This window comes from Meriones unguiculatus, chromosome 8 (assembly GCF_030254825.1).
Source record: "Meriones unguiculatus strain TT.TT164.6M chromosome 8, Bangor_MerUng_6.1, whole genome shotgun sequence".
NCBI classification, from domain to species: domain Eukaryota; kingdom Metazoa; phylum Chordata; class Mammalia; order Rodentia; family Muridae; genus Meriones; species Meriones unguiculatus.
Window position 1 is genome coordinate 70,662,020 of NC_083356.1, and position 26,075 is coordinate 70,688,094.

Here is a 26,075-nt window from a genome sequence, read left to right on the forward strand (position 1 = left end):
GTAGGTCACAGTCGGTCAGCTCATGGCAGCCAGAAGGGGAGTGGACATTCCAATTTTTTTTCTCCAGAACAACTGCAGTGCCATACTTCCCCTCACTAGGTCCAGCCTCCTCAGATTCCCACAGCCGTCCACCTCCTCCACCCCTAAACCTTCACCATCGCATGTCCAAACTGTAGCATTAGCCATGCCTCAGTTTCCTCATTTCTAATGAGTGTGGCCCTTCCAAATTGCTTCCTGCTCCCCTCTCGGCTATTCAGACTGAACAGTGTGGGGCTGGATCTGTTGAGGTTTTAATCTGTGTATTATTCTGAGTGTGGCTCTGGCCCAGCAATATGCCAGCCACTCAGGGTCCAGAACCAGTCTAAATCAGCCTCAATGCCCCTGGCAGTATGCTAGGATCAGGATGGTCCTTACCATGCCCTCATACCCCTAGCTTCCCACTCCTGGGTCCCTCTCCAGGGTGAGGAGCGGTGGTATGGTGTTCCCAGTGTACAACTGTATTGAGTCTGAATTGCTTGTCCTCCCTAGGGCGAGAAAGGTCCTCAAGGCCCAGCTGGCCGAGATGGCCTCCAAGGTCCTGTGGGGCTTCCTGGTCCAGCTGGCCCCGTGGGCCCTCCTGGAGAAGATGGAGATAAGGTACGGAGGAGCTGGAGTGTGTGTGGCCAGGCAGGCAGTGTGTTCAGGGCACTGTATATGATAAAGAGGGCTCAGCTGGCAGAGCAGAGCAGTGCCCTTCAGATCTGGCACGAGGGGTGATTTTGAAGTAGCACACAAATAAACAGCAACAAACAAGACCTGTAGTGCGTGTGGGGGAGCCTGAAAAGCACTTGGCTCCTTGGCAGCTTTCTGTTGCCTGAGACATGTGCGGTCGGAGCCAGAGCTGAAGGAAGGAACTGCTCCCTGTTCCCTTCTGAACCCTTTCAGGCTGGGACTGTGTGGGGCTGAATTTAATGAGGTTTTACTCTGTGTCTATTTTTAAGCGTCTCCCCTTGAATGATCGGAGCTCTGTTTTTATTGCTATTTCTGATGCCATCACGGAGGAGCCCGGATTTTATACTTCATTAAGGAGAGGCGGTGCGGCTTAGCTCTTCAGCGCCACTCTCCATTTGTCATAGATCTCTGGTGATATTTCTGACTTTGTCACCTCTGCACAGAGGACGTCTTAGTCTTCTGTCTCCATGTGGGAGGCAGCCCAGCAGACGCCAGAGAGGATGCTAGACCACCATGTCACCATGGCACTAACCCAAGTATCACAGCAATCAAGGAGCTGGGGAGGTGACTCAGGCAGTAAAGCATTTGTCTCGAGAGCACTAGGACTTGAGTTTGATGACCCCCTCCAACAAACCCATGTTTATATAAGCTAGGTGTGGTGGTGTGTTTATAATCTCAGAACTGGAAAGGTAGAGACAGGATGATCTCTCCCCTCTCTGGCTGGCCATCGTGGTCCGCAGAAGCCAGTTCAATGCCATAGAGAAATGGAGCAGATAACAGGTAGGAATCTGCAGAGACAGTTTAGTGATTAAGCGTGATTAAGCGCTGTTATAGAGGATTGGGGTTCAGTTTCCAGCACCCACATGGCAGCTCTCCACTGCCTGTAATTCCAGTTCCAAGGGATCCAACACCATTTTATGGCCTCCTCAGAGCACCTACATGCACAAACATACATGCAGGCCTTGTACACACACACACACACACACACACACACACACACACACACATCAAAATCAGAAAGGAAATCAAAGTTATATAAGGAAAAGCCTTCTGTTGGCAAGTCTTAGGACCAGCTGAAGAGCAGCTGTTGTTCCTCTCCAAGAAAGATTGCCCATGGGACCAAGAAAGGCACATACAAACAGGGGACTAACAACATCCTTTCTGTCCATCCCCAGGGAGAGATCGGGGAGCCAGGGCAGAAAGGAAGCAAGGGGGACAAGGGCGAGCAGGTAAGAGTCTGAGCGTGTGCTGGGTGCCCACTGGGAGCAGCATGTCTACCCTGGCGTCCTACTCCATGAGTCCAGCACTGCATGCTCCTGGGTCACACCCGTTAGCTTTCTTTCCTGAGAGCATCCCGTGTGTGTGTGTGTGCTCACATGTGAGATAGAATCTCTCGGTGTGGGAACATGACCACTGGGAGCCCGTCACCGAGCACTGCAGAGGTGGGGCATCCATTTGTAACTTGGTATTTCATACATTCAGGGATGCTGTGTGGGTGCTGCACCCTGTCACCCATGCCAGCCCTCTCCACGCAGGAGACTGACCTGAACCTCAGACTAGTGTCTGTCTCCTTACTCCTTATGTCACCAGGCCTCTGTGTAGGCCTCTGGCTCTCTGAGGGCAGGGCCTCTGTTCCCACTGGCTTCTCTCTCCACCCCCATTCCTGGGCCCACAGTGATCAGTGCTTGAGGACAGCATGAGATCAGAGGTCACAGTGGAGACCCTCCTCGCTCAGCACTTAGGCAATTTGAGGCCTCTGGTCCTTATTGTCCAAGGGGCTCCTTGTGCCACAGCAGTGCATGTGATGGTTGCTGAGAAGGCACATAGTGACCTGTCCTGCTTCTGATGCCCATAGCAATATGATCATGGCTGAACTGAGAGCTCACAATCTGGCTTGGGTCATGATGTTAATGGTTGTTGTTCCTCTGATGAGTGGCACACCTGAGGACTGCTAAACCACATCCTGTACAAGCCAGCCACTTCTGGAGACAGAAGTGACCTACTCCTGGACTCATCTGCAACCCCAAAACAATTATGTCTCTGTTTGACCCCGATAGGGTCCTCCTGGGCCGACGGGTCCTCAAGGCCCCATCGGACAGCCAGGCCCTGCGGTGAGTATCTGCATCCGATGACATAGCAAGGCTCGCCTCTCAAGCTGTTGTCCATCCTGTGACCTTACCCATGCTCGCTTCCTTCCTCCAGGGAGCAGATGGGGAACCTGGCCCTCGTGGACAGCAGGGCCTGTTCGGACAGAAAGGAGATGAAGGTTCAAGAGGTTTCCCAGGACCTCCAGGACCAGTGGGATTACAGGTAACCATGGTGGTCCCAGGACCACCGTGCAGAGGTGTCAGTATCTTGCCAGGCCCACTGTGGTCTCAAGAACAGGAAAACTGAGCCTCAACTGTAGGAATTGGAAGTGCTGCCAGTTTTATGGGAGTCCAAACACACACACACACACACACACATACTCTCTCTCTCTCTCTCTCTCTCTCTCTCTCTCTCTCTCTGCGCTCATACACAGCCACAGCTGCTTCCATGTTTACTGTGGAATTCTGGGAAATGGTGTCCCTGTAAGAAAGGGGTACAAAGTCCACATCTAAACACAGCATCTAGAAGTTACAGCCATCAGCCCACCTCGTTCAGTGCCCTCCAGGTGACCTGTTCTACCCACATGACTCTGCTTGATGTCACTAAAACCCCATGCTCACCACGTAAAGCATACAGCAGCCTTTATTTTATGTATCGGGCATGTTAAATGCCATTAAATATCCTTTGAACACAAGACTTTATTTTGGAAAACACAGTTTTTAGTTACTGGTAGTATTTGGCATATGGTGGGGACTTGATTTATCCGGAAGCTTCCCTGCTGCCGGCTCATTAGGTTTATTGTTTTATGGGAAGCCACCATAAGTGCTGTTCCCCATAAATCTTTGCACTCTCCTCTGATTATTTCCTCGGCTGTTTCGAGCCCTGGAAGCAGGAAAACATCCTTCCATGAAGGCAGATTCATGGAAATGCATTTCGGGGCCTGTGGGAAGCATCCTGGGAGCCATGTCTCTCGCAGAGTGGCACCTCATCACAGTTTCCTGTCCACAGGGTTTGCCAGGACCTCCAGGCGAGAAGGGTGAGACGGGAGACGTGGGCCAGATGGTAAGTGGCTGTGCCATCGAGGCCCAGCATGGCAATCCCGATTTTCATTTTGGGGGAAGGATGTTTAAGTCTTGTCTTGCTCAATGGCCTCTCTTCTTCCCAGGGCCCTCCTGGTCCACCAGGGCCCCGAGGACCCTCTGGAGCTCCAGGTGCTGATGGGCCACAGGGTCCTCCTGGAGGAATTGGCAACCCTGGCGCGGTGGGAGAAAAGGTGATGTGTCTAACTTATCATAGTGTCTGCTCCATAGCTACATGAGAAGTACTGTGTTTGTGTGTACACACAGTCCTGTGCTGCGCCTGTGTACACACATGTGTATGTATGTGTGTGTGTTTGTGCAGACTAATCTCCATTACACCTATTGTGAAAACTAAAAGTGTATTCATGACTCCAAGGTGATATGTCCGACAGTGTTCGTTTGTAGCAGCTGTTTGCAAAATCTAAAGTCATGACGCACCCATCCCTCCAGGCCCCACTGCCTCCTTCCCTCCAGCCCAGCCCTCAAAAAAGGCAGCCTTTCCTCCTCCACGCTGAGCTTGCTGTGACAGCCTGCCTTTTCACAGCTAGGGCCTTCTGGTTGGTGTTAGGGCCTGGCCCTTGAGACCGACTGAGCTCAGTGAGCCAGAGAGTGTGGGCATCACTGTGTGCATGCACACTTGTGAATATACATATATGAGCATGAGTGCTCGTAGGTGGGCTCAATGACAGTCTCGGTGTGAGGCTGAGCTCCATAGAATGCTGGGAGCATGTCCTTAGGAAGCCATCTTGGGCCTTGGGGAGGTTTGGAAGCCCGCTGCCTGCCTTGTCAGGGCTTGCTTCTGACGCAGGATGTTATGCTCAACGTGTGCTGATTTGCTCTTGTTCTTCATGATGCGAAAGGAAGTGAGGAATGGGTGTGGGGCAAGAAGGCCCCACCATCTCTACTGCCTCACCCCTGCACCACCTTCACCTGCTCCCACCTCACAGGTCCTTCTTTTCTGTCTCGGCACTGCAGGAGAGTGCACTGGACCTCTGAGCTTCTGCCCTGCCTTACGGCCTGTCTTAGTTGTTTGTCCCATTGCTGGGACATAATACCTGAAAAAATTAACTCACAGGCTGATGGGCTTGTTTGGCTCATCATAGTGGGGAAGGCATGGCAGCAGGTGTGTGAGGTGGCTGCTCAGATCACATCCATGGTCAGGATGCAGCGTACCTGCTTGGGGCAGCCCTTAGTCTGTGTCCCTTGTGATCGGCACAGTGTCCCACCCCCACACATGCACACACACATGCACGCACATACACACTCCCTCATGCCTCTCACATTCCTTATTTCTCATCGGCTTCCCACTGCATTTCTGTGAGCTATCCAGAGCAATAATGCTGATCCCACAGAGTCCTGGACACCAGATGCCCAAGGCAGAATGGGCAGATGGGCAGGTGCTGACAGATGGACCCTCTGCTATCACCATTGGTGAGAGAACCTTCTAACACTGACTTTTCTCCTCAGGGAGAGCCTGGTGAAGCTGGAGAGCCTGGCCTTCCAGGAGAAGGAGGTCCCCCGGTGAGTGTGGCCCTGGAAGAGTGGTGGGATGTGGCCAATGGGAACACTGACAAGGCACTGGACCAGAAGCTTCAATCTTGCTCAGTTTCCCCTTTCATGAATGACCCTGCTGTGCTGAACAACATAGAACTATGGTGGAAAAGTGTGACGCATTGTGGGGAGTGAGCTTATGTGTATGCATGTGTAGATATGTGGGGCTGAGCACATATATCTGCAGACCTCAGCAATGACCCCCCGACTCATGGCCGCCAATGACTGCCACCTATGGTACACTGGCCCTTTCACAGGCTGCTGCGGGTATGACCATTACCACCTTGTTGACTCAGGCTTCCAAGGCTAGCCTGAAAATAGCCAGGCCTCTGATGCTTGGAGTGCTGCCAGGCTTAGGAAGCATCTTGGGGGACTGAGATGTCTCAGTTTTCTGTGCCTGAGAACCATGGGGGAGAGAGGCACTCCAAGTAACACTAGCTGCCTTTAATTAATGCAGGAGCCAGCCTAACCTAGAACTGAGCTTAGGCCTTGGAGGTTTTAGAAGACCAAGGATCTTTGCCTGCCTGGTGGTACACATGGGTTTTCTATGGAGAACTGGAAGCAGGAACAGCATCATCCCCATCCTGGCCCAGGCGATATTGGGAAGGAGCTGCCAGTGAGGTGCAGCAATGAGTCCATAGATGGCCCACTGTGGACCAGCACCATTTGGGCTCTCAGTGAGCACAGGTGGACTCTGAGAAATGAACCATAGCCTCTTTCTCTCCAGGGACCTAAAGGAGAAAGAGGGGAGAAGGGAGAGGCTGGGCCTTCTGGTGCTGCTGGACCTCCTGGACCCAAAGGCCCTCCTGGAGATGATGGTCCCAAAGGCAGCCCCGTGAGTAATGCTAGACGTTGTGGTGTCTGGACAGTGTCCCTGCACACAGGTCATTCTGAATCTCTGTGGTTTACACCTGATGTGGGAACAGCTGAACGAATGCTTTGTGTTGTAGGGGTAATTTTGTTTACTCTAGAGCTTTCCCCACAGGCTGCTGGTAAAGCTGCAAGAGGGGATCAGGGAGGTACAGGATAGAAGCAGCAGCCAGTATGTGTGTGTGTGCGTGTGGCGGGGGAGGTCCTGATGTAAGGTCTTCAGCTCAGGGAACTGCTTTTCCCTGCTGGCCCCAATTTTGCATTGGGAGTGAAAGAGGCCGCCAGAGTGAATGTGTGGGCAGGACGCCTGCCCTCACTAGTCTCAAAGAACGAAGGCTGCTGTCCCGTGCCTGCCTCCTGGGTGGGTTCTCCGTTCTGTGGATTCTTCCGGATAGTGACCACCTGATCAAAAGTGCTGGGGTGCTGTCCCTTGTCCTTCTACCTGGGTTGTGGTGGGCCAGCCAGGGTATGTCAGGCTGCCGACAGCTTGCTTCTCTCTTCTCAGGGCCCTGTGGGCTTTCCCGGAGATCCTGGTCCCCCTGGAGAGCCAGGCCCCGCAGTAAGTGTCTATCCCATCTCTGACACCCCTTGCCATCACCAATTTCCCTGCTTTCTGCTTCTACCCCTCGACTGGGTCTTTGGGGTGTAGCACCTCTCCAGATTGTCCCTGGTCCAATGCCCAGCCTGCATTTGGGTTTAGGAGAGGATCTGAGGATACACTAAGGCAGGAGGGTGAACTTGTTCTGCCCAGCAGAAGCATCTTTCTTGTTCCCACAGGGTCAAGATGGACCACCTGGTGACAAAGGGGATGATGGTGAACCTGGACAGACGGTGAGTGTACGGTCTGGTGGCTTCCTGGTGGGAGCCTCTCTGCGTTCTGGGGTCTTTATGAGAAGCCCAAACCTAGGTTCCTCTTGACTGTGGCCAGAACTGAGGAGTGCCAAGGACCTGATGAAGGCTGGGACCCTTCCTCTGAAGGGAAGGTGCATCTGCAGTCCCACTATGGGACCTGTACAAAACTCCAAGACTCAGCAGAGTGCCCCAGATCTCAGCCTGAATATTAGCCAGAGCGGCTTAGCATGTGCATGCCTCCTCTTACAGGCCCAACATCCCTGTGACTCAGGTCACTTCTTTGGGGTGGGACCAGGTGACTCCCTGGGCTGGACTGTATTTTCCTTGTAGGTCTGTGCAGCCCACCCTCAAGGTGGGACCAGCTTCCAGGAATGACTGCCTGTCTAGGTCTTTTTACTGCTGATGTGATAATGTTACAGGCTGGGTGAATTGAAATAAGATAAACGTGTTTGGCCTAGGGTGCTAAAGGGTAGAAAGTCAAGATGGAGGGACCTTATCAGGTGAGGTCTTGCTGTGGCTTAACAAGGGAAGAACAGACGTGATGGATCGTGCTTCTGATTCCAGCCCTCGGGATGCTGAGACAGGAGCATTGCTGCAAATTTGAGGCCTTTCTGGTCTATATAATGAGTTCAAGGTCATCCTAGGTTTCAGAGTAAGACCCTGTCTCAAATAATAATAATCCTATAGTGGGTGTCAATATGAATGAAGTGATGGGGAGGGGGTTAATCCCCCTTTCATGATTAGCTTCTGTGATGCATATGTCCGCATACTCACACGACCCGATAGCCAGGTCAATACCAGCACAAGGGCAATTTGATTTGAGCCTGGGTTTCAGAGGGCATCCGAACCACATCCCTGACCCAAGGGCCAACACTTGTGTCACTGATCTGAGTCAGGCAGCAATGGAAATGAAAGGCTGGGGACACAGGCTTTGAGCCAAAGTGTCCTGTACATCACCCTCTGCCTTGGGCTCCCGGCTTGGCCCTTCTTCAAGTAGGTGATGACAACATGGTAGATATGAGACCTGTAGTGTTAGACGCAAGCATGCCCCAGGGATCTCTTTGCTCAAGATGCAGCGACCATGGGACATGAGTTGGATTCTCTGAGTGCCACCAACAGGGCGCAGGGTGTGAAGGCTGCAGAGACTTTGTTGTGGACTGAGTTGCTGTGCTCACCTCAGAGGGGAGCCATGGAAAGGCCTGGATCTCCGTGTGTTTCCTTGGCTCTGGGCAGCACAGCCCTGTGCCCTGATGGGACAGATTTCTAACGCTCTGTGTTCTTTCTCCTGACCAGGGATCCCCGGGCCCTACTGGAGAGCCTGGTCCATCTGGGCCTCCAGGAAAGAGGGTAGGTCCTTCTGCCCACCGCTCCCCACTTGCTGGCTGCTTTCTGCACAAAGCCCTCTACCCCTCGTGAAGGCCCTGGTGCCCCACATGGCCCCGAGGAGGGACACATTCATTAGGTCACAGATATGTCGGTGACACAACTGGGTGGAGCAAGGTCTGAGGAAGCAGTTTCTAGGCCGGGGGTTCTCTAAGATAACCAATGATGGACATGTCCACTGTACCACCACATGATCAAAAACTCTTCAAAGACTGGCCTCTCCTCGTCGAGACCACTATGAACATAGGAGAGCTAGGACTAGAAACAGGTGTTTGTATTGCAAGCTCCAGTGAGTGCCTGGACTGGTGATACTTGAGCCAGAGAGTGTACAGGTGGGAGAGGCCTTCTCTACACAAGGCACCTAGGGCATCCCTTGATCCAGAGGCCTTGCCAACACCTGGAGTTGTGGGACCCCATATGGGGGCCTGCATCATCACTGGCCAGTGGTCCAGTTGGCCCCACACCCTGTAGCCCTCCCCAGAGCCTGGGCCTGGTCTCCAAACTTAGGACTTAGTTGCTATCTTGTTATTCTAGGGTCCCCCAGGCCCCACAGGCCCTGAAGGCAGGCAAGGGGAGAAAGGAGCCAAGGTAAGTTACTCTGGTGGCTGTGACTTCTATGGGCTGAAAGAGATTGGGACAGTGGCAGAGTACAGTATGGGGACAGAGGAGCCAGGGAGGCAGAGGGAGGTGGGAAGGGCCATGGAGGCTAAGGGAAGATGAAGAAGGCAGAGGGAGTAGGCAGAAGAAGGCCAGGGTGAGATCACACGGAATCTTTGACCCATGACAGAGGATAAGATAGCACACACAGGAAGGGGGACCTTAGGAGACAGGGGTGTCTATTACCTGAGTGGTCCATGTGATGGTGCCCAGCACTAGAACACCCAGCCACGCTTGCAGTGATGTGGCCCACACAGCCTGGATGGGAACATTTGCCTTTTTCCTCTGAGGCTTATTGAGCACTACGTCTATGTGCTGTGAAGCCTGGTACCTGGTAGGTGACCCTCTGTGGCAGCTACCATGGTCAACAGGAGTCAGGGAGCCACTGTGTGTGGATGTTAACAGAATGGAGCTTGGGCTGAGGCAGCCTCCACAGGAAGGGGGGACGTGACACCACCCAGGGCACATGGAATTGCCTCTGCGGCACCCCAGGGGTCTTGGGCAGGGTGCCTTGAGCCTCTGAGCATCTGCCTCTGCCTCTGCAGGGAGAAGCCGGCTTAGAAGGCCCTCCTGGGAAGACTGGCCCCATCGGCCCCCAAGGGGCCCCTGGGAAGCCTGGTCCCGATGGTCTTCGTGGGATCCCCGGTCCTGTGGTAAGTGGCCTAGCAGGCCTGGGATGAGGGAGAGGTGCTGATAGAGGCACACAGTTACACCAAGACTCTGTTTCAGGGTGAGCAAGGCCTCCCAGGATCCCCTGGCCCTGATGGTCCACCTGGCCCCATGGTGAGTGGCATGCAGTGTCAGTGTGTCTGTATTGGTGGGGCACTGGAAACCCCAGGGACAAGAGCACTAACTCCTCTCCCCTCTCTTGCAGGGTCCTCCAGGACTCCCTGGCCTCAAAGGAGACTCTGGTCCCAAAGGGGAAAAGGTAAGCTGAAACTCAAGGGATGCCAACATTGCAATAACAGCACCTTTGACTCAGTCACCGGGGTTATTGACCCACGGCCAAGCACCTGCTGTGGCTGTCCTGGGACCCTGAGGTATATTGACAAGAAAGAAATACACATGGGCTTTGGGACTCGTGCCCGTCTGCAAATCCTAGAAGTCCCAGAATTGACAAGAAGCTTCTAGAGCCCTGGTGGCTTCATTAACTCATGGTGATTTTTCTCCTCCTTACATTGATTTATTTATAAATAAACGGCTCACAAGACAAACAGCTGTTCACAGAGAAAGCAACAAGGAATATCTTTTTCCATGTTGATATCCTTCACCAACATAATGGAAGCTGAAGCTCTTCCAGAACATTTTAGAAGATCATTAAAAATTAAAATTAATTAATTAGTTAGTTAGTTAAAATATGTATACCGGCAGATAAGGGGGGATTTTCTCTTAAAAGACATTCAAATGGGTATAATATCCTTAATACTCTGTAGTTTCCATTCAGGCCTTACAGGAAAAGGCTACCTGCTTACCAGAAGTCAGAAAGTTTGCTAAGTAAAAAGATAGACATAAACCATCCCTCAGGGAAATCCAGTTGTCTCTGGATCCAGGGGCCCCTGAGTGCTTCTTTTTGGTTGTTATTGGGGTTCGGTGCCAGGAGTGGTAACAGTCCTGTGGAAGTGAAGCTAGGCCCTCACACATGCTAGTCAAGAACCTGGCTGCTCAGAGGTACCCTGGCTCTCCCTGTATGTTCCTTCAAGTACGTTTCTTACTAGTCAGGGACTGTGACATGTGCTTGGTCACCTGGCCCATCTTTGCTTATTTTCACTCCTCAGCGTGTTGACTGGGGCACATTTCCCTGTGTCGCGGCTGTGTGTCAAGTCACCTGGTCCACTGCGCGATGGACTCAGGGCATGGACACCTCTCATGTCTTCGTTTTCTCACAGGGCCATCCGGGCCTGATCGGACTCATCGGACCTCCGGGTGAGCAAGGTGAAAAGGGTGACCGAGGACTCCCAGGCCCCCAGGGCTCATCTGGTCCTAAAGGAGAACAGGTATATATAGTAACTAACATTCCTGGAGCGGCTTCTAGTTTCTCACGGAGCCTGGGAAGATCTCCTCATTGCCTTGGAACCCTAAAGTTTGCCTTGCAGATGGGGCCAGTGGAGACTTGACTTAGCTAGGCCCCAAGGCACAAGTTAGAATATACCCTAACCTCAGATCCTGGGTGGAGGCAAAGGCTCTCTCCTCACTCCTGGGAAGATCCTCAGAATCAGGAGGTCTTAGCAGGAAGACCGATCCCCCTTTCCACCTCATGCAGCCTCTGAGCTGACTCATTGTGCAGAAGGCAGTGGTAGGCCAGCAGTCATGGTCACTTGAGGAGAGAGGCAGAGCAATGGCCACTAACAGTCTTGCCCCTACCTTGCCACAGATGCCCACATCTGACTCCAGACTTCCCCAGGAATCCACAGTAGTTGGTTAGTTTGAAATCTTGATGGGCCATGGTGGAGGAAGCCCTGGCTGCAGGGTTTTGGTTTGGCTGCAGCAGGTGAAGTGAAAGAGACTCCCGAGCTGGAAGAGGGGTAGTTTGTGTATGGCACAGGAGAGAAGACACACACGTCTTTGCAAGGGAAATCCCCATTCATTGTAGTGGGCATCCCCGCTTTGTACCCACAGTATGACTCCACTCACGTCTGGGGGTCTTTGCTTACCCACACCTAGGTCTGTCCCTAAAGACAGCAGGGTGTGGGGGTGGCTGGAGCCTTTGAGGCTGAGGAAACAGCAGACGTCCCTCTTTAGGTCATATTGGCAGTGAATGACATGGAAGGACAAGGCTCTTTGAGCCCTGACTCTGCCACAGTGGGCAGCTTTCTGACTGCCAGGTGTCCCAGGCTTCAGGAGCGCTCTCAGACTTGGGTGGCTCTATACTTGTATGTTTACTCACTTCTTCCCACAAGTCATGGTCCTGGCCACGTTGCAAGTAGGAGGTGACTCCAGGGTGCAGGCTTGAGAAGCATGGGACCCATTAGGGACCCAGAGGCCCGGGCCCCGGCAGCTGATGGTAGAGGGACTCTGCTCCCTGTGAGGCTGGACTGTCAACTGTGGCTGGAAAGGACGTTCATGGCTTTCCCCCTGTCCACTATGGGGAGACATCAGCCGAGATACGTGCCCATGCTGGACAGGAGGTTGGAGCAGACTTTTCTGAGTCTAGAAGTGCGGGTAGTGTCTTAATGCACAGTTCCTTCCAGCCTGAGCTGGGAGCTGGGCCTGGGGACTCCAACCTGTGGCTGATGTGCTGGTCAATCAGTCTAATCCATGAAGGAGATGTGGTAGTCCTCGCTGTGATGGAAGTTACAGCCAGGGTGCTTGACTATAGCTGCCAGGCAAGTTTCAGGGTCCCTGGAAAGGGGACTGGGAGAGAATCCGGAATCATGGCAGGGTCTTGGGGTCACCTCCCTCAATCCCACCCTCATCTATAAGCTGGTAACCGGCATTTTCTGCTCCATTCTAGGGCATCACTGGTCCTTCTGGCCCGCTTGGGCCTCCTGGTCCCCCTGGCTTGCCGGTACGTATCTAAGACGGGTGCAGTGGATACAGGGAGGAAAGGGAGATGGATGAACCTGCCTAGAGAACCACAGGAATGTTCTGGTTCCAGGGGGCAGGAGCAGGATAGGGGTTGCTGGTACCCTGGTTGCCTTTCCAAAGGGAAAGGGAGGGTCCAACTTTAATGCCTGAACCCCTTCACAAAGAATGGAGATCCTTCTATGTAAGAAGCTGAAGAGAGGGAGGGATGTGGTCATGGCTCTCCTCTTCCCAGTGTACCAGCCCAGTCCAGGCTTGAAAACAAAGGACATGTTCTCTCAGCACCCTGGCCTGGGCCTCCCTTGTGTTTTGAGGGTCCCACATTCCAATGTCATCCCTACATGCCCACTCTGACCCATGTGTGTAGGCTGGACCTTGGGCCCACGTGGCCATGGATGTCTAGCAGCTGACTCCTTTCAGGCCCCACAGGAGCCCAGGAGCTCCCTTGGCTTTTGATGTCCAAGTGTCACTCCCCAGCTGAGCTTTGTGGGCCCCCTCCTCCTGCCTGCCAGCCAGGCAGGTGCAGAGAGGACTCTGGGGGGTTTGGGGACAGGCCGAGCAAAACTGGGACCTGAGTGGCCCCTCTGTTTACTGACATTCTGACCTCTGCTCTCTGCAGGGCCCTCCAGGTCCCAAAGGTGCTAAAGGCTCTTCGGTAAGTGACTCTGTGTTGACAGGCCTGTGACACCTGAGACTACCTTGGAGGTGGGTGAGGAGTCCCCTGGGATGTGGGTCACCCTGAACCCCGACCCTGATCCATGGCAATCCTCTCCACCCCTCCTCTCTTCTTCATTACACTGTGTGCTGTTGGTTTTCCTTGTCGTCTTTAGGCTTTTTTTTTTTTTTAAATAACAATTCTATTGCTCTACTGCTGGCTGCTTTTAAATGTTATTTTAATTGTTCATGGGGTGAGGTGGAAGAAAATCAAGTGAGACTAGCTAGCTCTGCCAGCTCCTGCAACCTTTTCATCCCTTTAGCTAACGTGTGACAACCATGTGTATTTCTGGGCCTCGGTGTGGCTTGCCGTTATGTATACATGACATGTTCCTGATCAAATTGGGGTCATTAGCGCTTTTGTGTCTTTCTTGTTGCCATGTGTGTGGAGCCCTGCAGCCTCTCTAGATAGCAGCAGGCTAGTGTGGGCCAGTCCCCCGCTGTGTTACAGAACACCGGGTTTTATCTCTTCTGTGGAACGGTGCTTGGTACCCATCATCTCAGCCCCATCCTCCCAGTGTTCCAGCCTCCTGTCCCTCCCCCAGCCTCTGGAAGTCACTATTCTACCCTCTGCTTTCTACGAACTATTAATTCTCAAATTTTGCGACATTATAGTTCTGTTAGCGTTCACTTCCGATACCTCTAGTCTGTCTGTCCCCCTCATCACCCCCACCCACCCCCTGCCACCGCCCATGCACAAGACCAGACGGTCTTCTTTATGACTGAGCAGTGCTCCATGTGTGTGTAAGACACATTCCTCATTCACTGGATGGGGCATCGAGGCTGACCCCGCGTCTTAGCTAGTGTGATCAGTGCAGTGACCACGTGTGTGTGATGTCACCAAATACAGTGGCTTGCGCACACACACACGCAGAGATGACTGTGAAGTGTCCGTCTTTGTTGGTCTCCGCCACGGTGGAGCTGTTTCCACGCCAGCAGGGCCCCACCCTCTCCAGCCCTTCTCTCTGTCTCTCTGATGCAGCCCTGCTGGCTGTGGTGGGATGAATTCCTGCTGAGGGTTGGGAGTTCATTTCCCTGATGGCCCCCGCAGCCGGCCTGCTTCCACAAACCTGCTTGCTGGCATTTTCATTTCTGTTGGCACCCGTCTCCTGTCTTTCTAAACGAGCCGAGCCCATCTCAGGCCAAGGCCTCCAGGCTGCTGGCTCCCTGATGGGAAGGGCGCCTGCCTTGTGCCTTTGTCCTGGCCTTTCTAGAGCAAATAGGTCCATCAGATCACAGTAGGTCACATGACCACGTAATATTTTGTTGCTTTCTCCCCAGGGTCCCACCGGCCCGAAGGGCGAGGCAGGCCACCCAGGACTCCCTGGCCCTCCCGTGAGTATTGTGTGACATGTGAAGGGTAACCGAGGGAGTGTCTGTGGGGCTCGCTGTCTGCAATGCAGGGAGACTCACACGGCATGCCCAGGAGCTGGTCCCTGGGGATAGAGAGGGGGCTGTGAGTCTCACAGGCCTATCCATGGAGCTCATGGGCTGACTTGCCCCGGGTAGGAGTAGAGCCAGTCAGATAGGGAATGTGCATGGATGTATGTGAGTATATGTGACTATGTAAGTATGTCATATTGCTGTACATGCATAGTGTGGTTACGTATGTATGCACTCACACGTAGGTAACAATTTGTCTGTATACATGCTTGTTTGCAAATATGGATTTGCACATTTGTGTACTCTATACATATGTGTGCAAATATGCATTAAGTATATGTGCAAGTGTTCATGTGTATATGAACATGCACATATACATATGCAGGTGCATATGTGTGTTTCTCTGCTATATGCATGTATGTGAACATGTATGCATATGTGTGTTTACATGTGTGCATGTGTATATATGCGTATGTGAGTATGCACATGTAAATAAGTACATATGCTTCTCTATGTATATGTTTATATGCTTTTATATATTATGAATGTATGTATTACATGCATACATGAACATGCATGTGCATTTCTGTCTGTGTATTGTACATGTATGTGTGTGAACATGCATTTGTAAGTGTGAAGGTGTGTTTCTCTCTATATATGTGTATATGTATAACATACATTATATGTGTGTGTACACAGATGAGCGTATCTATGTGCATATGTATGAATGTGTGCATATGCAGGAGTGTCTGTGAACATATGCATAGATGTGTGCATATGTATTTATGTCCATGCCTGTGAACATGAAATGTGTATTGTATAATGTGTACATATATGTATTGTGAATATGCATTCACGTGTGTGTGGGTGTGTGAGTTTATATTGCGTATATGTGTGTCAACATATCTGTGTAATGTGCAGACATGTCTTTATATGTTTGTGTACGTGAACATGTGTGTGTTTCTCTGAGTGTATTGTTCATGTGTGTATGTATATCTATGAACACGCATGTATAAATGTGTAGGTATCTCTGGATGTGTATATGTATACATGTGTGTGAACATGAATTGTGTGTTTTTATGTGTGTATTATGCGTGTCTATATGTATGAACAGCATGTATAATTAGGCATGTTTCTATATGTGCGGAGTTCTATGAGGAAACTTTTCCTGGGGAGACACACACGCATGCCTGCTCGAGTCCAGCTTGGTGAATCATGACTTTTACTGGGGTTACTTGAAAGCCCCAGTGAGGGATTACTTACAGGAGCAGAAACGACTCAAAAACAGCTGCCTCTTCACAGTCCCAACACAGGTGACAGCGCACGAAGCTGGGAACCTGGGGCACGCGGTACAGCCTGCCGGCAGCTCAACAAATTGGAGAGTGTCTGTTCTAAGGGACTCAGTGGATCTAAACGTCTTCCAGGAAGCCCAGCTGGTTTTGCTTCTTTCAGGCATCTGGTCTGGTCTCAGAGTCATCCTTTCAGTGGGGCTTGTCTGAGAGCCTTTGCAGCTTAACTCTCCTTCTCAGAGAGGGACACTCAGCTTTTATCACTTAATCTGGTAGGCCAAGGCCTAGAGAATCCGGTCAGTTTCAGGGACTTCCTGAAGTTATTTTGAATTGTCTACCTTCCTTAAGGTACTTACTTGCAGGATGGAATGTTTCAGTCTTGGAGGAAACTTTTACATAGCGGTGTTTGTATGTGTAAACATGCATGTGTATATATGTACACATGGATTATGTGTGGTTCTGTATGTGTGTGTATGTGTATGTTGTGTCTGCATGTGTGGTTCTGTGGTTGTGTGTTCATGCAGGAGAAAGCTTGACATGGCTGGGTGCTGCCAGCCCCAGACTACCTTACTCATCCTGGTTGGGCGCCTGGAAATCAGTCACTCTTTGTACCAAACGGCACGCTCTGTACCAACTGGCTGCCTATGTTCAGACCCAAGTGGGGCCACAGAGACAAGATAGAGTTCTGATCACTTCCTCGTGGCTTGGCTAAGGCCTTAAGACACTGCATTCTAGAGAAGATGCAGGGCCTTGGGAAGAAAGACACTTAGCCTGGGCAAACACCTGGCAGGTAGCTGGGTGTGGGAGATTCAGGATATAGGAAGGGGGTGAGAAACTCTGTGAGCTGGCAGCTGTCCTTCCAGCCCCAGAGCCTGAGAGGCCCGGACTTCCGGCTGAGGGTCATCTCAACTCTGCTCTTCAGACAGGGTTTTCATTGCCCTCTCCTACCCATATCTGCTCTCTTCTGCACCCCAGGGCCCTCCAGGCGAGGTCATCCAGCCCCTGCCAATCCAGGCATCCAGGACTCGGCGGAACATCGATGCCAGCCAGCTCCTGGACGATGGGGCCGGGGACAGCTATGTGGACTATGCAGATGGCATGGAGGAGATCTTTGGTTCCCTCAACTCCCTGAAGCTGGAGATTGAGCAGATGAAGCGGCCGCTGGGCACACAGCAGAATCCCGCCCGGACCTGCAAGGACCTTCAGCTCTGCCATCCTGACTTCCCAGACGGTGAGGGAGGGCCACAGCGCGGGAGACACCCCCTCACTCACTCACCGCCCATGGGAGGAAGAACAGGCTGGATCTCATTAGTTTGCAGAAACATCAGAGAGGGCGGTAACACGTCGGGGGAGGCCAGACGGAGGGGTCAGGCGTCAAGGCCGTCAAGGCTCATTAGGCTTTTCCTGCTTTACTCTGAGTCTCGTTGTTCCTGATCTGTAACACGGGGACAGAAACATGCCCTGTGAGTGGTAAATGAACAGTGTATAAAATGCCTTTGGCCTGGCACTTAGCTGGCTCTGAAGGCAGCTTGATGTCGGGACTGTGTGCAATGCTGTGCTTGGGAAGGCGGGTTTTAAACACTGACAGAAACATAGAACCTTGCCCTCACCCTCTTCAAACCAAGGGTCTGTTGAGCAGTAAAATGAAACTGGCTTGTCTTTCCCTAAGGAGCAGGGATGTTCCTCCTGCAGGATTTGAGGGGTGTCTGATTTCAGCAGATTCTGACCCCACACCCCAAGTTTCCAGGTTCATTTTAGAATGTTGTCTGCTGTCCACCCATCACGGTCAGCGAGATTTACCCAGTGTGCTTCGTGCCCCAGCTGTGTTCTTGTGAACAGGCCTGTCCGCTGCTCTTTATGTGCCCCACAGGAAAAGGAAAGTGCTGTGAGCTGAGGAAGGAAGGCTGTGTTGTTGGCTTTATGGCCCTGGCTGTGCATTTAACAGCTAGACTGAGATGTTGCGGTGGCTTCTGCAGCTGTCCAGGGAGCCATTCTCATGAATCTGCCTCCCTGTCTCTGAAATCCAGGCGAATACTGGGTGGATCCCAACCAAGGGTGCTCCAGGGACTCCTTCAAAGTCTACTGCAATTTCACAGCCGGAGGATCCACGTGTGTCTTCCCTGACAAGAAGTCTGAGGGGGTGAGTACCTCTGTCAACTGCCTGCTTCCACGTGCGCCAGGGTTTCGGTATTTCTTATGTATATACAGCTTTAAGGCTAAAAGCCAGGGGCCAATCAGTTTCAGAACCGAGAGCATTCTTCTGGAAATCACGCTTCAGTTGTCCTGAGATGAGATATTTGAGGTGTGCGGTGGCAGGTGCAGCCTAGGTCCCAGCCCGTGAAGAATGACTTCCCTGAGTGTGTTCCTCCAGCCATCCACAATAGGATTAGCCTGGCAGTGGCAGCCATCCCTGGGGCTCGGCAGCGTCACAGTCCAGACCAACCTAGAACTCTGAAAGGCCTTTGGGGGCAAGAGTCCTGGACACCTGGAGGCTACTGAGTACCTAACCTGGGAGTGCCGGCTTATTTCTGTGGACTCTATCCCCGGCCTCTCAGGCACCAGGCAGGGGTATGTCTGAGAATCAGCTGGGTTCTGACAAGAGATTTTGTGGGGTATCAGCCACCCCTGTGGTCTTTCCAGAGCTTACTCATATAGGTAGGAATTTGTGCGCATGTGATAGGTGTGTAAATTGCGCTGGGTGATCTGTGGAAGAGGCTACAGGACAGGCCCCCACCTCAATGTTCTTCCAGGTGGCCTGGGATGGCTCAGAGTTGTCCCAGGCCATTTTCTGGAGGCCACAGCAGGTGTGTATGCATTCCATACCGCAGCTTCCTAATGACCCCAGCAGCAGGGAAGTGAGTTCCTGCTGGAAAGAGCACAAGGGCTCCCTGGGGCTGCCATCCTCTCTCTAAATCACACCATAAAAGTGGTAAGTGACAGCATGCCCTCGGGTCACACCCTGCTGGTGGCAGCAGGAACAGAGCAGGGATGAGAGATTCATAGTCTTCTGCCATCCCTCCATCCCTCCTGTGTTCTGATATCCTGGACTCCGGAATAAGGCCTGGCTTTGAAGGGGCCTGAGACATGAGGACTCACTCTATGGGTCTTGTACCCCTGAATCTGGGATGGAATTGAGCTGAGAGGGCTTTTTCACCCTCTTGGTGCTCACCCCCTTGGTAGCCAGCCTGTCCCTGGAAAGACTGTGTCAGCTGCCGTCTCTACAGACCCTGCACTCTGGCTCTCTTTCTCTCACGTGTATGGACTGTGGACTGGGCCACTGCTGCCCTGCCTGGGGTGAATACACGCTCTCCTGTAGTCACTGAGACACAGGGCTCTAAGAGCCTGGAGCAGCTTTGAGCAGAAGTCTGAGCTGAAGCCTGAGCTCTGTCCCTGCCTTGGGAGGAACTGCTCCTACACAATTTGAGTGTGGCCTTGATTGACAGATCTGAAAACCACAGAGAAAAGTTAGGATTCTAGGGGCTCCAGTAGACAGGGCAACTCATTTCCCCAGCGGTCAGGCTTTGTCCTGTCACCCAGTTTCCCCAGCAGTCTATCTTTGTCCCAGCTGCATCACTGGAGTTTCATGACTGGCAGACAGCTTGGCTGCTCAGAACCTCTTCTTCCCACTGCTCCTATAGCCTTATGTATACTGTAGGCCTGAGCAGGTTCCTGAGGCTTAGTAAGGCTCTCTGAGTCTTAGTAAGCTTAGCTCTAGAAGACATTTCCATTCGGAGGATATATCTACACAACACTTCACCCCTTCTCCTGACTCTAATATTGTTTTCACATCTCCTGCTGCAAAAATAAGCTTCCTTCCATGACCAACAGGGACAGCAGCAGAGCTGGGTAGGCCTAAGCACCAATGCTAAGAAGGCAGTTTGATAGGTTCATCACATGCATGAACGAAGCAGGAGCAGCGGCCTCCCCGCTGGAGCTTCCTCCCTGGTTTACAGTTCCAAATGTGAGTTCCCTTCTGTGAAGTAGGCCCTAAACCTATTGAAAAGCAGCTGTTTACACCATAAATGTTGTACCACTATGGCGCCAATGTGTACATCCTGTCTGGTTGTTGTTAGCAAAGCACACAGGACCCACAACTAAACAGGACTGCCGGGGACAATCTCGACCCCAGCAGCCTACTTGGTACCTCCTGACACTAAGGAAGTCAGCCAGAAGGGAGGAAGTTTCCAGCTCAGTCTCAGTCTGATTTTTCCATGGCCTGAAGCCAGCCAGCATGGAGGGAGCTTCCCATATGGCTATACATTCGGCACACACCACACCCATGTACCTTTCACACACACATACATTATACATCTATGCGGCTCTGTGTTCGTGCCTTCCCCTTGTGATAGCCAGCTTGTGCACCACACTGGGTGGGCTGGAGGGAGGGAAGCTTATCCAGGGTGGGTGGGTGCAATGCAGGGCCTTGGTCGGCAGTGAGTGATCGGGTAAAGAACACACACACTTGGTTCAGCTTCGGAGAACTGGTACAGTTTATTGGCAAGGGGTTAAGAGGGTATTTATTGCCCCTGGGGAGGTGGGTAGAGTCTCTGGGGCAAGGTTTATGTGGCCAAGTACAGTTGGCCAGAACTATACAGTTGGAAGATACCCAGGGGCTGGGGGTTGGGGAACTTTATAAGGCCAAACAAGGAGTGAGGCTTGATAACTGTCGTGGTAGTAAGTTCTTACTAGGGTTAGTGGTAGCAGCTGCCAACTCTCTGACTCCAGCTTGGGAAAGGGGAGGGAGCCAATGTCTGCTGTCCTCATGTGAGGTATCGGGGTTGAAGGTCTCCTCGACCCCTTCCTCCATTAATCCTTCATTACGGTTCCACACATGCACACTTATGCATCTTACACACATACTGTGTGTATATACACACCCCTGAACACATTCACAGTGGGTCTGTCCATGTTGCTGTGGCACCAGGTGACATCTGAAGAGCCTGAGCCACTGCCTCTCAAAACTGAGAGCGGGCTGAGATGCCCACACATCTCCAGCCCAGCAGTCAGGCTGGCTGCAGCTTTCCCTGTCACTGACATGAGTCCTGTGGTTGTCACTTACCGCCCCACTCTTACCAGTCCCTGGTGCTCTGATGTGCATAGGCTGATAGCATGGAGTCTGTAGTCCTGGCATGTTGACCGGTACCTGGCCACTGTAGAGTTCCAGGGCTGTTGTCACCCCATGTCAGCTCTTGGGGGAGGAGGCACAGGCATCTTGACAGGACACACAGGCGGGGAGAGCTGGGAAGGTCTGTCCATGGAGACAGAAATAACCCTTTCGTTTTCTGTTTCTCTCTCCCCCTCCCCCGCCCACCATTCCTGCCTGATGTGTAGGCCAGAATCACTTCTTGGCCCAAAGAAAACCCAGGTTCCTGGTTCAGTGAATTCAAGCGTGGGAAACTGGTAAGGTGACCCCACGTCCTTTGCGGTTGTCACTTTAAACCCGGCGTCTCCTATCTTGCAGAGTAAAATGGCCCGCTGGCCCAAAGAGCAGCCTTCCACCTGGTATAGTCAGTACAAGCGGGGTTCCCTGGTAAGTGGCTGCCTCGCGCTGCCTGCTTGCGGCTCGGCCTGGCTCTGGGCGCTGCATGGGACTAATCGCAGCTGAGGCCACACATGCTATTGCCCTTTAGGCCAAAATGCTCCACATGCCTGACAGCAAGGCCCAGATGGGTGTGATGGTTCTTCTTCTTACCTCCTCTTTCATCCAGACCAGAGTTCTTTCCATCTAGGAAGTAGGTGGGTAGCTTCCCACTGAGATTCAGGGCATCCACAGCTGGAGGTGGGCATGCCATTAAAGCCATCTGCTGCTTATGGGAACACAACCTGGCTGGCAAGCCACAGGTCAGAGACATGCAGAGAGTAGGTGAGCCTTCATAAGTCCGTGGGCATGGCAGACGAGGTGGTTTGTGAAGGGTTCTTCAGGCTCCTGCCATTCATGCCTGCCTAGGCTATGCAGGGCCCATGGACTCTGGCTGCTCTTGCCTTTGCAGTCTGAAGTTGCTCTATCAGTCTGTGTTTAACTTATGGGAGGTATATCTCAGAATAGAATCCATCTCAGAGATGAAAAGATCTTAAAACATCAACCAGAAGGCCCTTGTGACCAGCATGGAGGAGAGCAACTTGTTTAGATTCATTGCCGTGAGACCAGTGCTCACCCACGCAAAACAGAACATTCTCCCCCAAACACTCTGGGCCTTTCCTGAAGTCAGCTCAAAACTTTGTGACGCACTGCCAGATCCCAAGCAGAGGCCTTCTTTCCACTCTTCTTTCACCTCATCCTGTGGGTCCTTGCTCACTCGAACCCCACTGGGGCTTCCACTGCCTCTCAGCACTGCACAGCCTCTGCCTCTTTAGTGAGCACAGGCATGGCTTTCAGGACCATCCTACCCCCTCCTGTCTGCCATCCCTCAGCCTGGAGGGCTCTCTGTCAGGAACTGGCTCTCAGTCGCGAGGAACTCGCCTCTGTGCAGAAGCTGCCGGCCCATGTTCATCAGGCTTCAGCCCCACGGCTTTTTCTTCCCCTGCTGGGAACCAGGCATCCTTGGTTGTCGCTTCCTCTCCTCTGCTGCCTTTGCTTTCTTCAGAGGAGAACCGCTGGCACACAGAAGGACCTGTGGGGAGGAAACCCCAGTGGGCAGGGACAGGAGATCCGAGGGGTCAGGCAAGAAGGAGCTGTGGGAGTGAGACTGCCCAGGGCTGAGATCCACTGGCGTCCTGTCTGTCTGAACTTGACCTGGCTTCTCCCCTTCCCAAATGGTTTCCACCTGGTGTAGTCCATATCCCCCAGGGGGCGCCCACCCCAGTCACTCTTCTTGCTGAAGGAACAAAGATGGTCATACAATAGCCCCCTCTGACCTTTATCCTGAGTCAGTTACCAAGGACAGAGGCACAGGGACCGTCCAAGGCAAACCAGCCTGCCTTCAAGCTCCACTGCCTGATTCCCAGCTCCCCGTAAGAACCACAGTAACTCTGGGGAATCAAACCTCCGTCTTAGGTACCTAAGATGGCTGCTCATACTGAGCTCACACTGAGGCTGCAGGGAACCAATCCCCTAGGGCAGGGCCACTTGAAGACTCCAACTTGGGGCAGTACTGGTGCTTCGGGTCCTTCTGTGGTGCCACCCCTGCCTCTGCTGTGGCATGTGTCCTTTCTCAAGTCAGTCATGTGTCCTCCAGGAGCACCGGATACCTGGACTGCCGGTTGGTATGCATTTTTCCCCTGCAGAGTCTGACTGTGGGGTTTCTCAAGCCGTCTCCAAGGGAGTGGAGTTCAATTGGTAGCCTGGGAACCCCAGGGCATTCCACCACCATGGTGGGAAGGAGCAGGGACCTGGGCCTGGCCCCCAACTCCCACCCCCATTCTTCCTCCTATTACTATTGAAAAAGTGGGTTCTGAAGTTATCGTGTCTTCTTGGTCACCATGCCCTGTGCCACACTCGGCGCTGACCCAGCATTACTTCATTGCCCACCTGCTCTTTGGAGTGGCCAGCACAGAACAGTGTTGGAGCAACAGGTGCTTGGAGCTGGGTATGCCAGAGTGAGATGCTGACCTCTGCCATCCTCTTTCCTGGATACAAGTGTCATTAGAGGACCTGCCTAGCTGAGCCCTGCTAGGCCTTGCCTGGAGAGAGGCTTTCTGTCACATCTAGGCTCAGGGAGGCAGTGCTTTATCCCACAGCTAAGAGTTTTGCACCCCTGATAATACCGATGCCTCAGAGAACTCTGCAAAAGCGCTGTAGACAATGAGACTCGCCTCTCAGGGTGCCCATGCCGGCCTGCACATAGTGGAGCAGAATGGCTTGAGGTACTGGGGACACTGTGGAAGCCACTTACAGCGTGGCTTTCTCGTTCTCTGATGCTGTTCCCAGTTTGTTGTGGAGAGCAGGGCCTTCCAGGAAAGGTCCTGACTCCAGAGCCCTGCACTGCTTTGCTTGGTAATGGCAGCGGGCAGCAGGGTAGCTTGTTTGCTGCCTCAGAAGCCTGTCCCGTGGCAGAATAGGATTCCCTTGTACCTCCAGGGTATGCCTGGTCACTCCACTTCCCACACAGCTCAGATCCTACTTAGGCTAATCTACCATTCATCCAGGCTATGTCATTTCCCAAGGTCTCGGCCATTCTAGCTCTTGATTCCCAAGATGGGGCCTTGTGCACCCTGACCACCCAGTAGGTGACCTTCCATCTGCCCACAAGAGCCATGCTGCCTTCCTTTGCTTAGTCCAGTGACAGAGACAAAAGGCTGAGCTCCTGTGCTTTCAGCCTGTGCGGTCCAGGGAAGCTGACAGATGGGCCCCAGACACAGGACCTGAGCTGGCACAGAGGCAAACTGGTGCACACAGCCTCAGGGCTGCATGCAGGAAACAGTGAAGAAAGGTGGCAGAGCTATAACCAAAGGTGACAGCTGCAGCGTCTCCTGCCTATTGGCATGTGCCCAGCAAAGAGGAGAGCCTCTGTCAAGGTTCAGGGTCAGACAGAACACTCAAGACATGCCAGCAAAGGGTGTGGTCACCAGACCCCAGGAGCCTTTTCTACTCCAAGGCCTTATTCCCATGCATCTGCTCCAAGGACCCAGACCTTGCCTCTTGCTCCCAGCACCCTGGCTCATCAATAGGAGTGTGGATCCTTCTGTGTGCCATGAAAAGTTTTAATGGAATGTGTGTTTGTTCAGTGCAGCAAGCCAGGCAGACCCTGCCAAGTGGGGAGGAGGTGACTGGCTCTTCAGAAGTGGCCTGGAAGCTAGAGGCAAGAAAAGAGGGTCAAATGCACAAAACCTCACCTAGGCAGGCTTCCTGAAGGAAGCAGTGCAGTCACTTAACCTGGAGAGGTAGGGCTGCTAGAGGGAGAATAACAATCAGACTTTGGAGTCTCTGAAGAATTCGTGGTGTGTTTCCCTTGGCTCATGTTCCTGGGACTCCCAGGAGATCCTGTGTGCCAGGGGAAAGGAGTATGGGAGCTTCCAGGCAGCAACCTCAGGGAGATGGGCTTGGGTGAAGCCCGGAGGGAAACTCTGTGGCCATTTCTGTGTCTCCACCCCGCTGATCCCCACGCTATACCCACCCCCAGCTCTCCTATGTGGATGCGGAAGGTAACCCTGTGGGCGTGGTACAAATGACCTTCCTGCGGCTGCTGAGTGCCTCCGCCCACCAGAACATCACCTACAACTGCTACCAGTCGGTGGCCTGGCAGGATGCCGCCACAGGCAGCTACGACAAGGCTATCCGTTTCCTGGGCTCCAACGATGAGGAAATGTCTTATGACAACAACCCCTACATCCGTGCCCTGGTGGATGGCTGTGCTGTGAGTATGCCTCCTTGGGGTGCTCTCCTCACTCTGCACATTTACAGAGTACGTTCTGTGTGCCATTCCCTGAACTGTCCTGGGGATGCAACGAGGGCCAAATAGGCGCCAGCCTGACCATGTCAGAGTGTAGTTGACCTGGTAGGTCCGGGTTGGAGTGCAGAGACAACGCCCACTTAAGTAGCTCTTTTCTGGTCAGGATGTGATCATGGACAGGGCACCTTTGTGTGTATGTACACTTATGTCTGTTTATGTGCCTGTGCACTTGTATGTATGAGTATGTGGGCAGGGACATGTGGAAGGGACAAGTGGTTGTCATTCCTGTAGAATGACAGGGTGTCTCAATGGCTTTAACTTGCCAAGTAAGCTAAGCTGGCTGGCCAGCAAACTCCAGGAACCTCTAGGAATCTGGGGAACCTCCAGGAATCTGGCAGCCTTCCCACTCTCACTCCCCAAGCACCAGCACACACCACCATCCCAGCTTTTATTTTAAGGATTTATTTCATTTTTATTTTCTGTGTGTTAGTGCTTTGCTCACTCACTCACATGTCTGTATGCATGCCTGGTGCCCGTGGAGGCCAGAAGAGAGCACTGGGACCGGAACCATGGATGGTTATGAGCCACCACCTGGGTGCTTGAGGCTTTACCCAGGTCCTCTGCAAGAACAACAAGCACTTTCCCCC

At 52.7% G+C, this 26,075-nt stretch overlaps 1 protein-coding gene across 2 annotated transcripts in view; it reads left to right on the forward strand.

Annotated features, from left to right (window-relative positions):
- The window catches only part of Col5a1 (collagen type V alpha 1 chain), a 150,167-nt gene that overhangs the window by 118,274 nt on the left and 5,818 nt on the right, over nucleotides 1-26,075 (forward strand). Inside the window, exons 43-65 of one of the 2 annotated variants that reach the window (XM_021638330.2) lie at nucleotides 529-636; nucleotides 1,887-1,940; nucleotides 2,769-2,822; nucleotides 2,914-3,021; nucleotides 3,808-3,861; nucleotides 3,965-4,072; nucleotides 5,346-5,399; nucleotides 6,157-6,264; nucleotides 6,805-6,858; nucleotides 7,077-7,130; nucleotides 8,445-8,498; nucleotides 9,069-9,122; nucleotides 9,737-9,844; nucleotides 9,921-9,974; nucleotides 10,066-10,119; nucleotides 11,078-11,185; nucleotides 12,643-12,696; nucleotides 13,333-13,368; nucleotides 14,709-14,762; nucleotides 17,075-17,330; nucleotides 18,127-18,239; nucleotides 21,431-21,499; nucleotides 25,159-25,392. In XM_021638330.2, coding sequence (XP_021494005.2) covers nucleotides 529-636; nucleotides 1,887-1,940; nucleotides 2,769-2,822; nucleotides 2,914-3,021; nucleotides 3,808-3,861; nucleotides 3,965-4,072; nucleotides 5,346-5,399; nucleotides 6,157-6,264; nucleotides 6,805-6,858; nucleotides 7,077-7,130; nucleotides 8,445-8,498; nucleotides 9,069-9,122; nucleotides 9,737-9,844; nucleotides 9,921-9,974; nucleotides 10,066-10,119; nucleotides 11,078-11,185; nucleotides 12,643-12,696; nucleotides 13,333-13,368; nucleotides 14,709-14,762; nucleotides 17,075-17,330; nucleotides 18,127-18,239; nucleotides 21,431-21,499; nucleotides 25,159-25,392 — 2,004 coding nt within the window. Of the gene's footprint in view, nucleotides 1-528; nucleotides 637-1,886; nucleotides 1,941-2,768; nucleotides 2,823-2,913; nucleotides 3,022-3,807; nucleotides 3,862-3,964; nucleotides 4,073-5,345; nucleotides 5,400-6,156; nucleotides 6,265-6,804; nucleotides 6,859-7,076; nucleotides 7,131-8,444; nucleotides 8,499-9,068; nucleotides 9,123-9,736; nucleotides 9,845-9,920; nucleotides 9,975-10,065; nucleotides 10,120-11,077; nucleotides 11,186-12,642; nucleotides 12,697-13,332; nucleotides 13,369-14,708; nucleotides 14,763-17,074; nucleotides 17,331-18,126; nucleotides 18,240-21,430; nucleotides 21,500-21,560; nucleotides 21,630-25,158; nucleotides 25,393-26,075 lie in introns of both variants that reach the window. The other variant, XM_021638418.2, reaches the window with a different exon arrangement.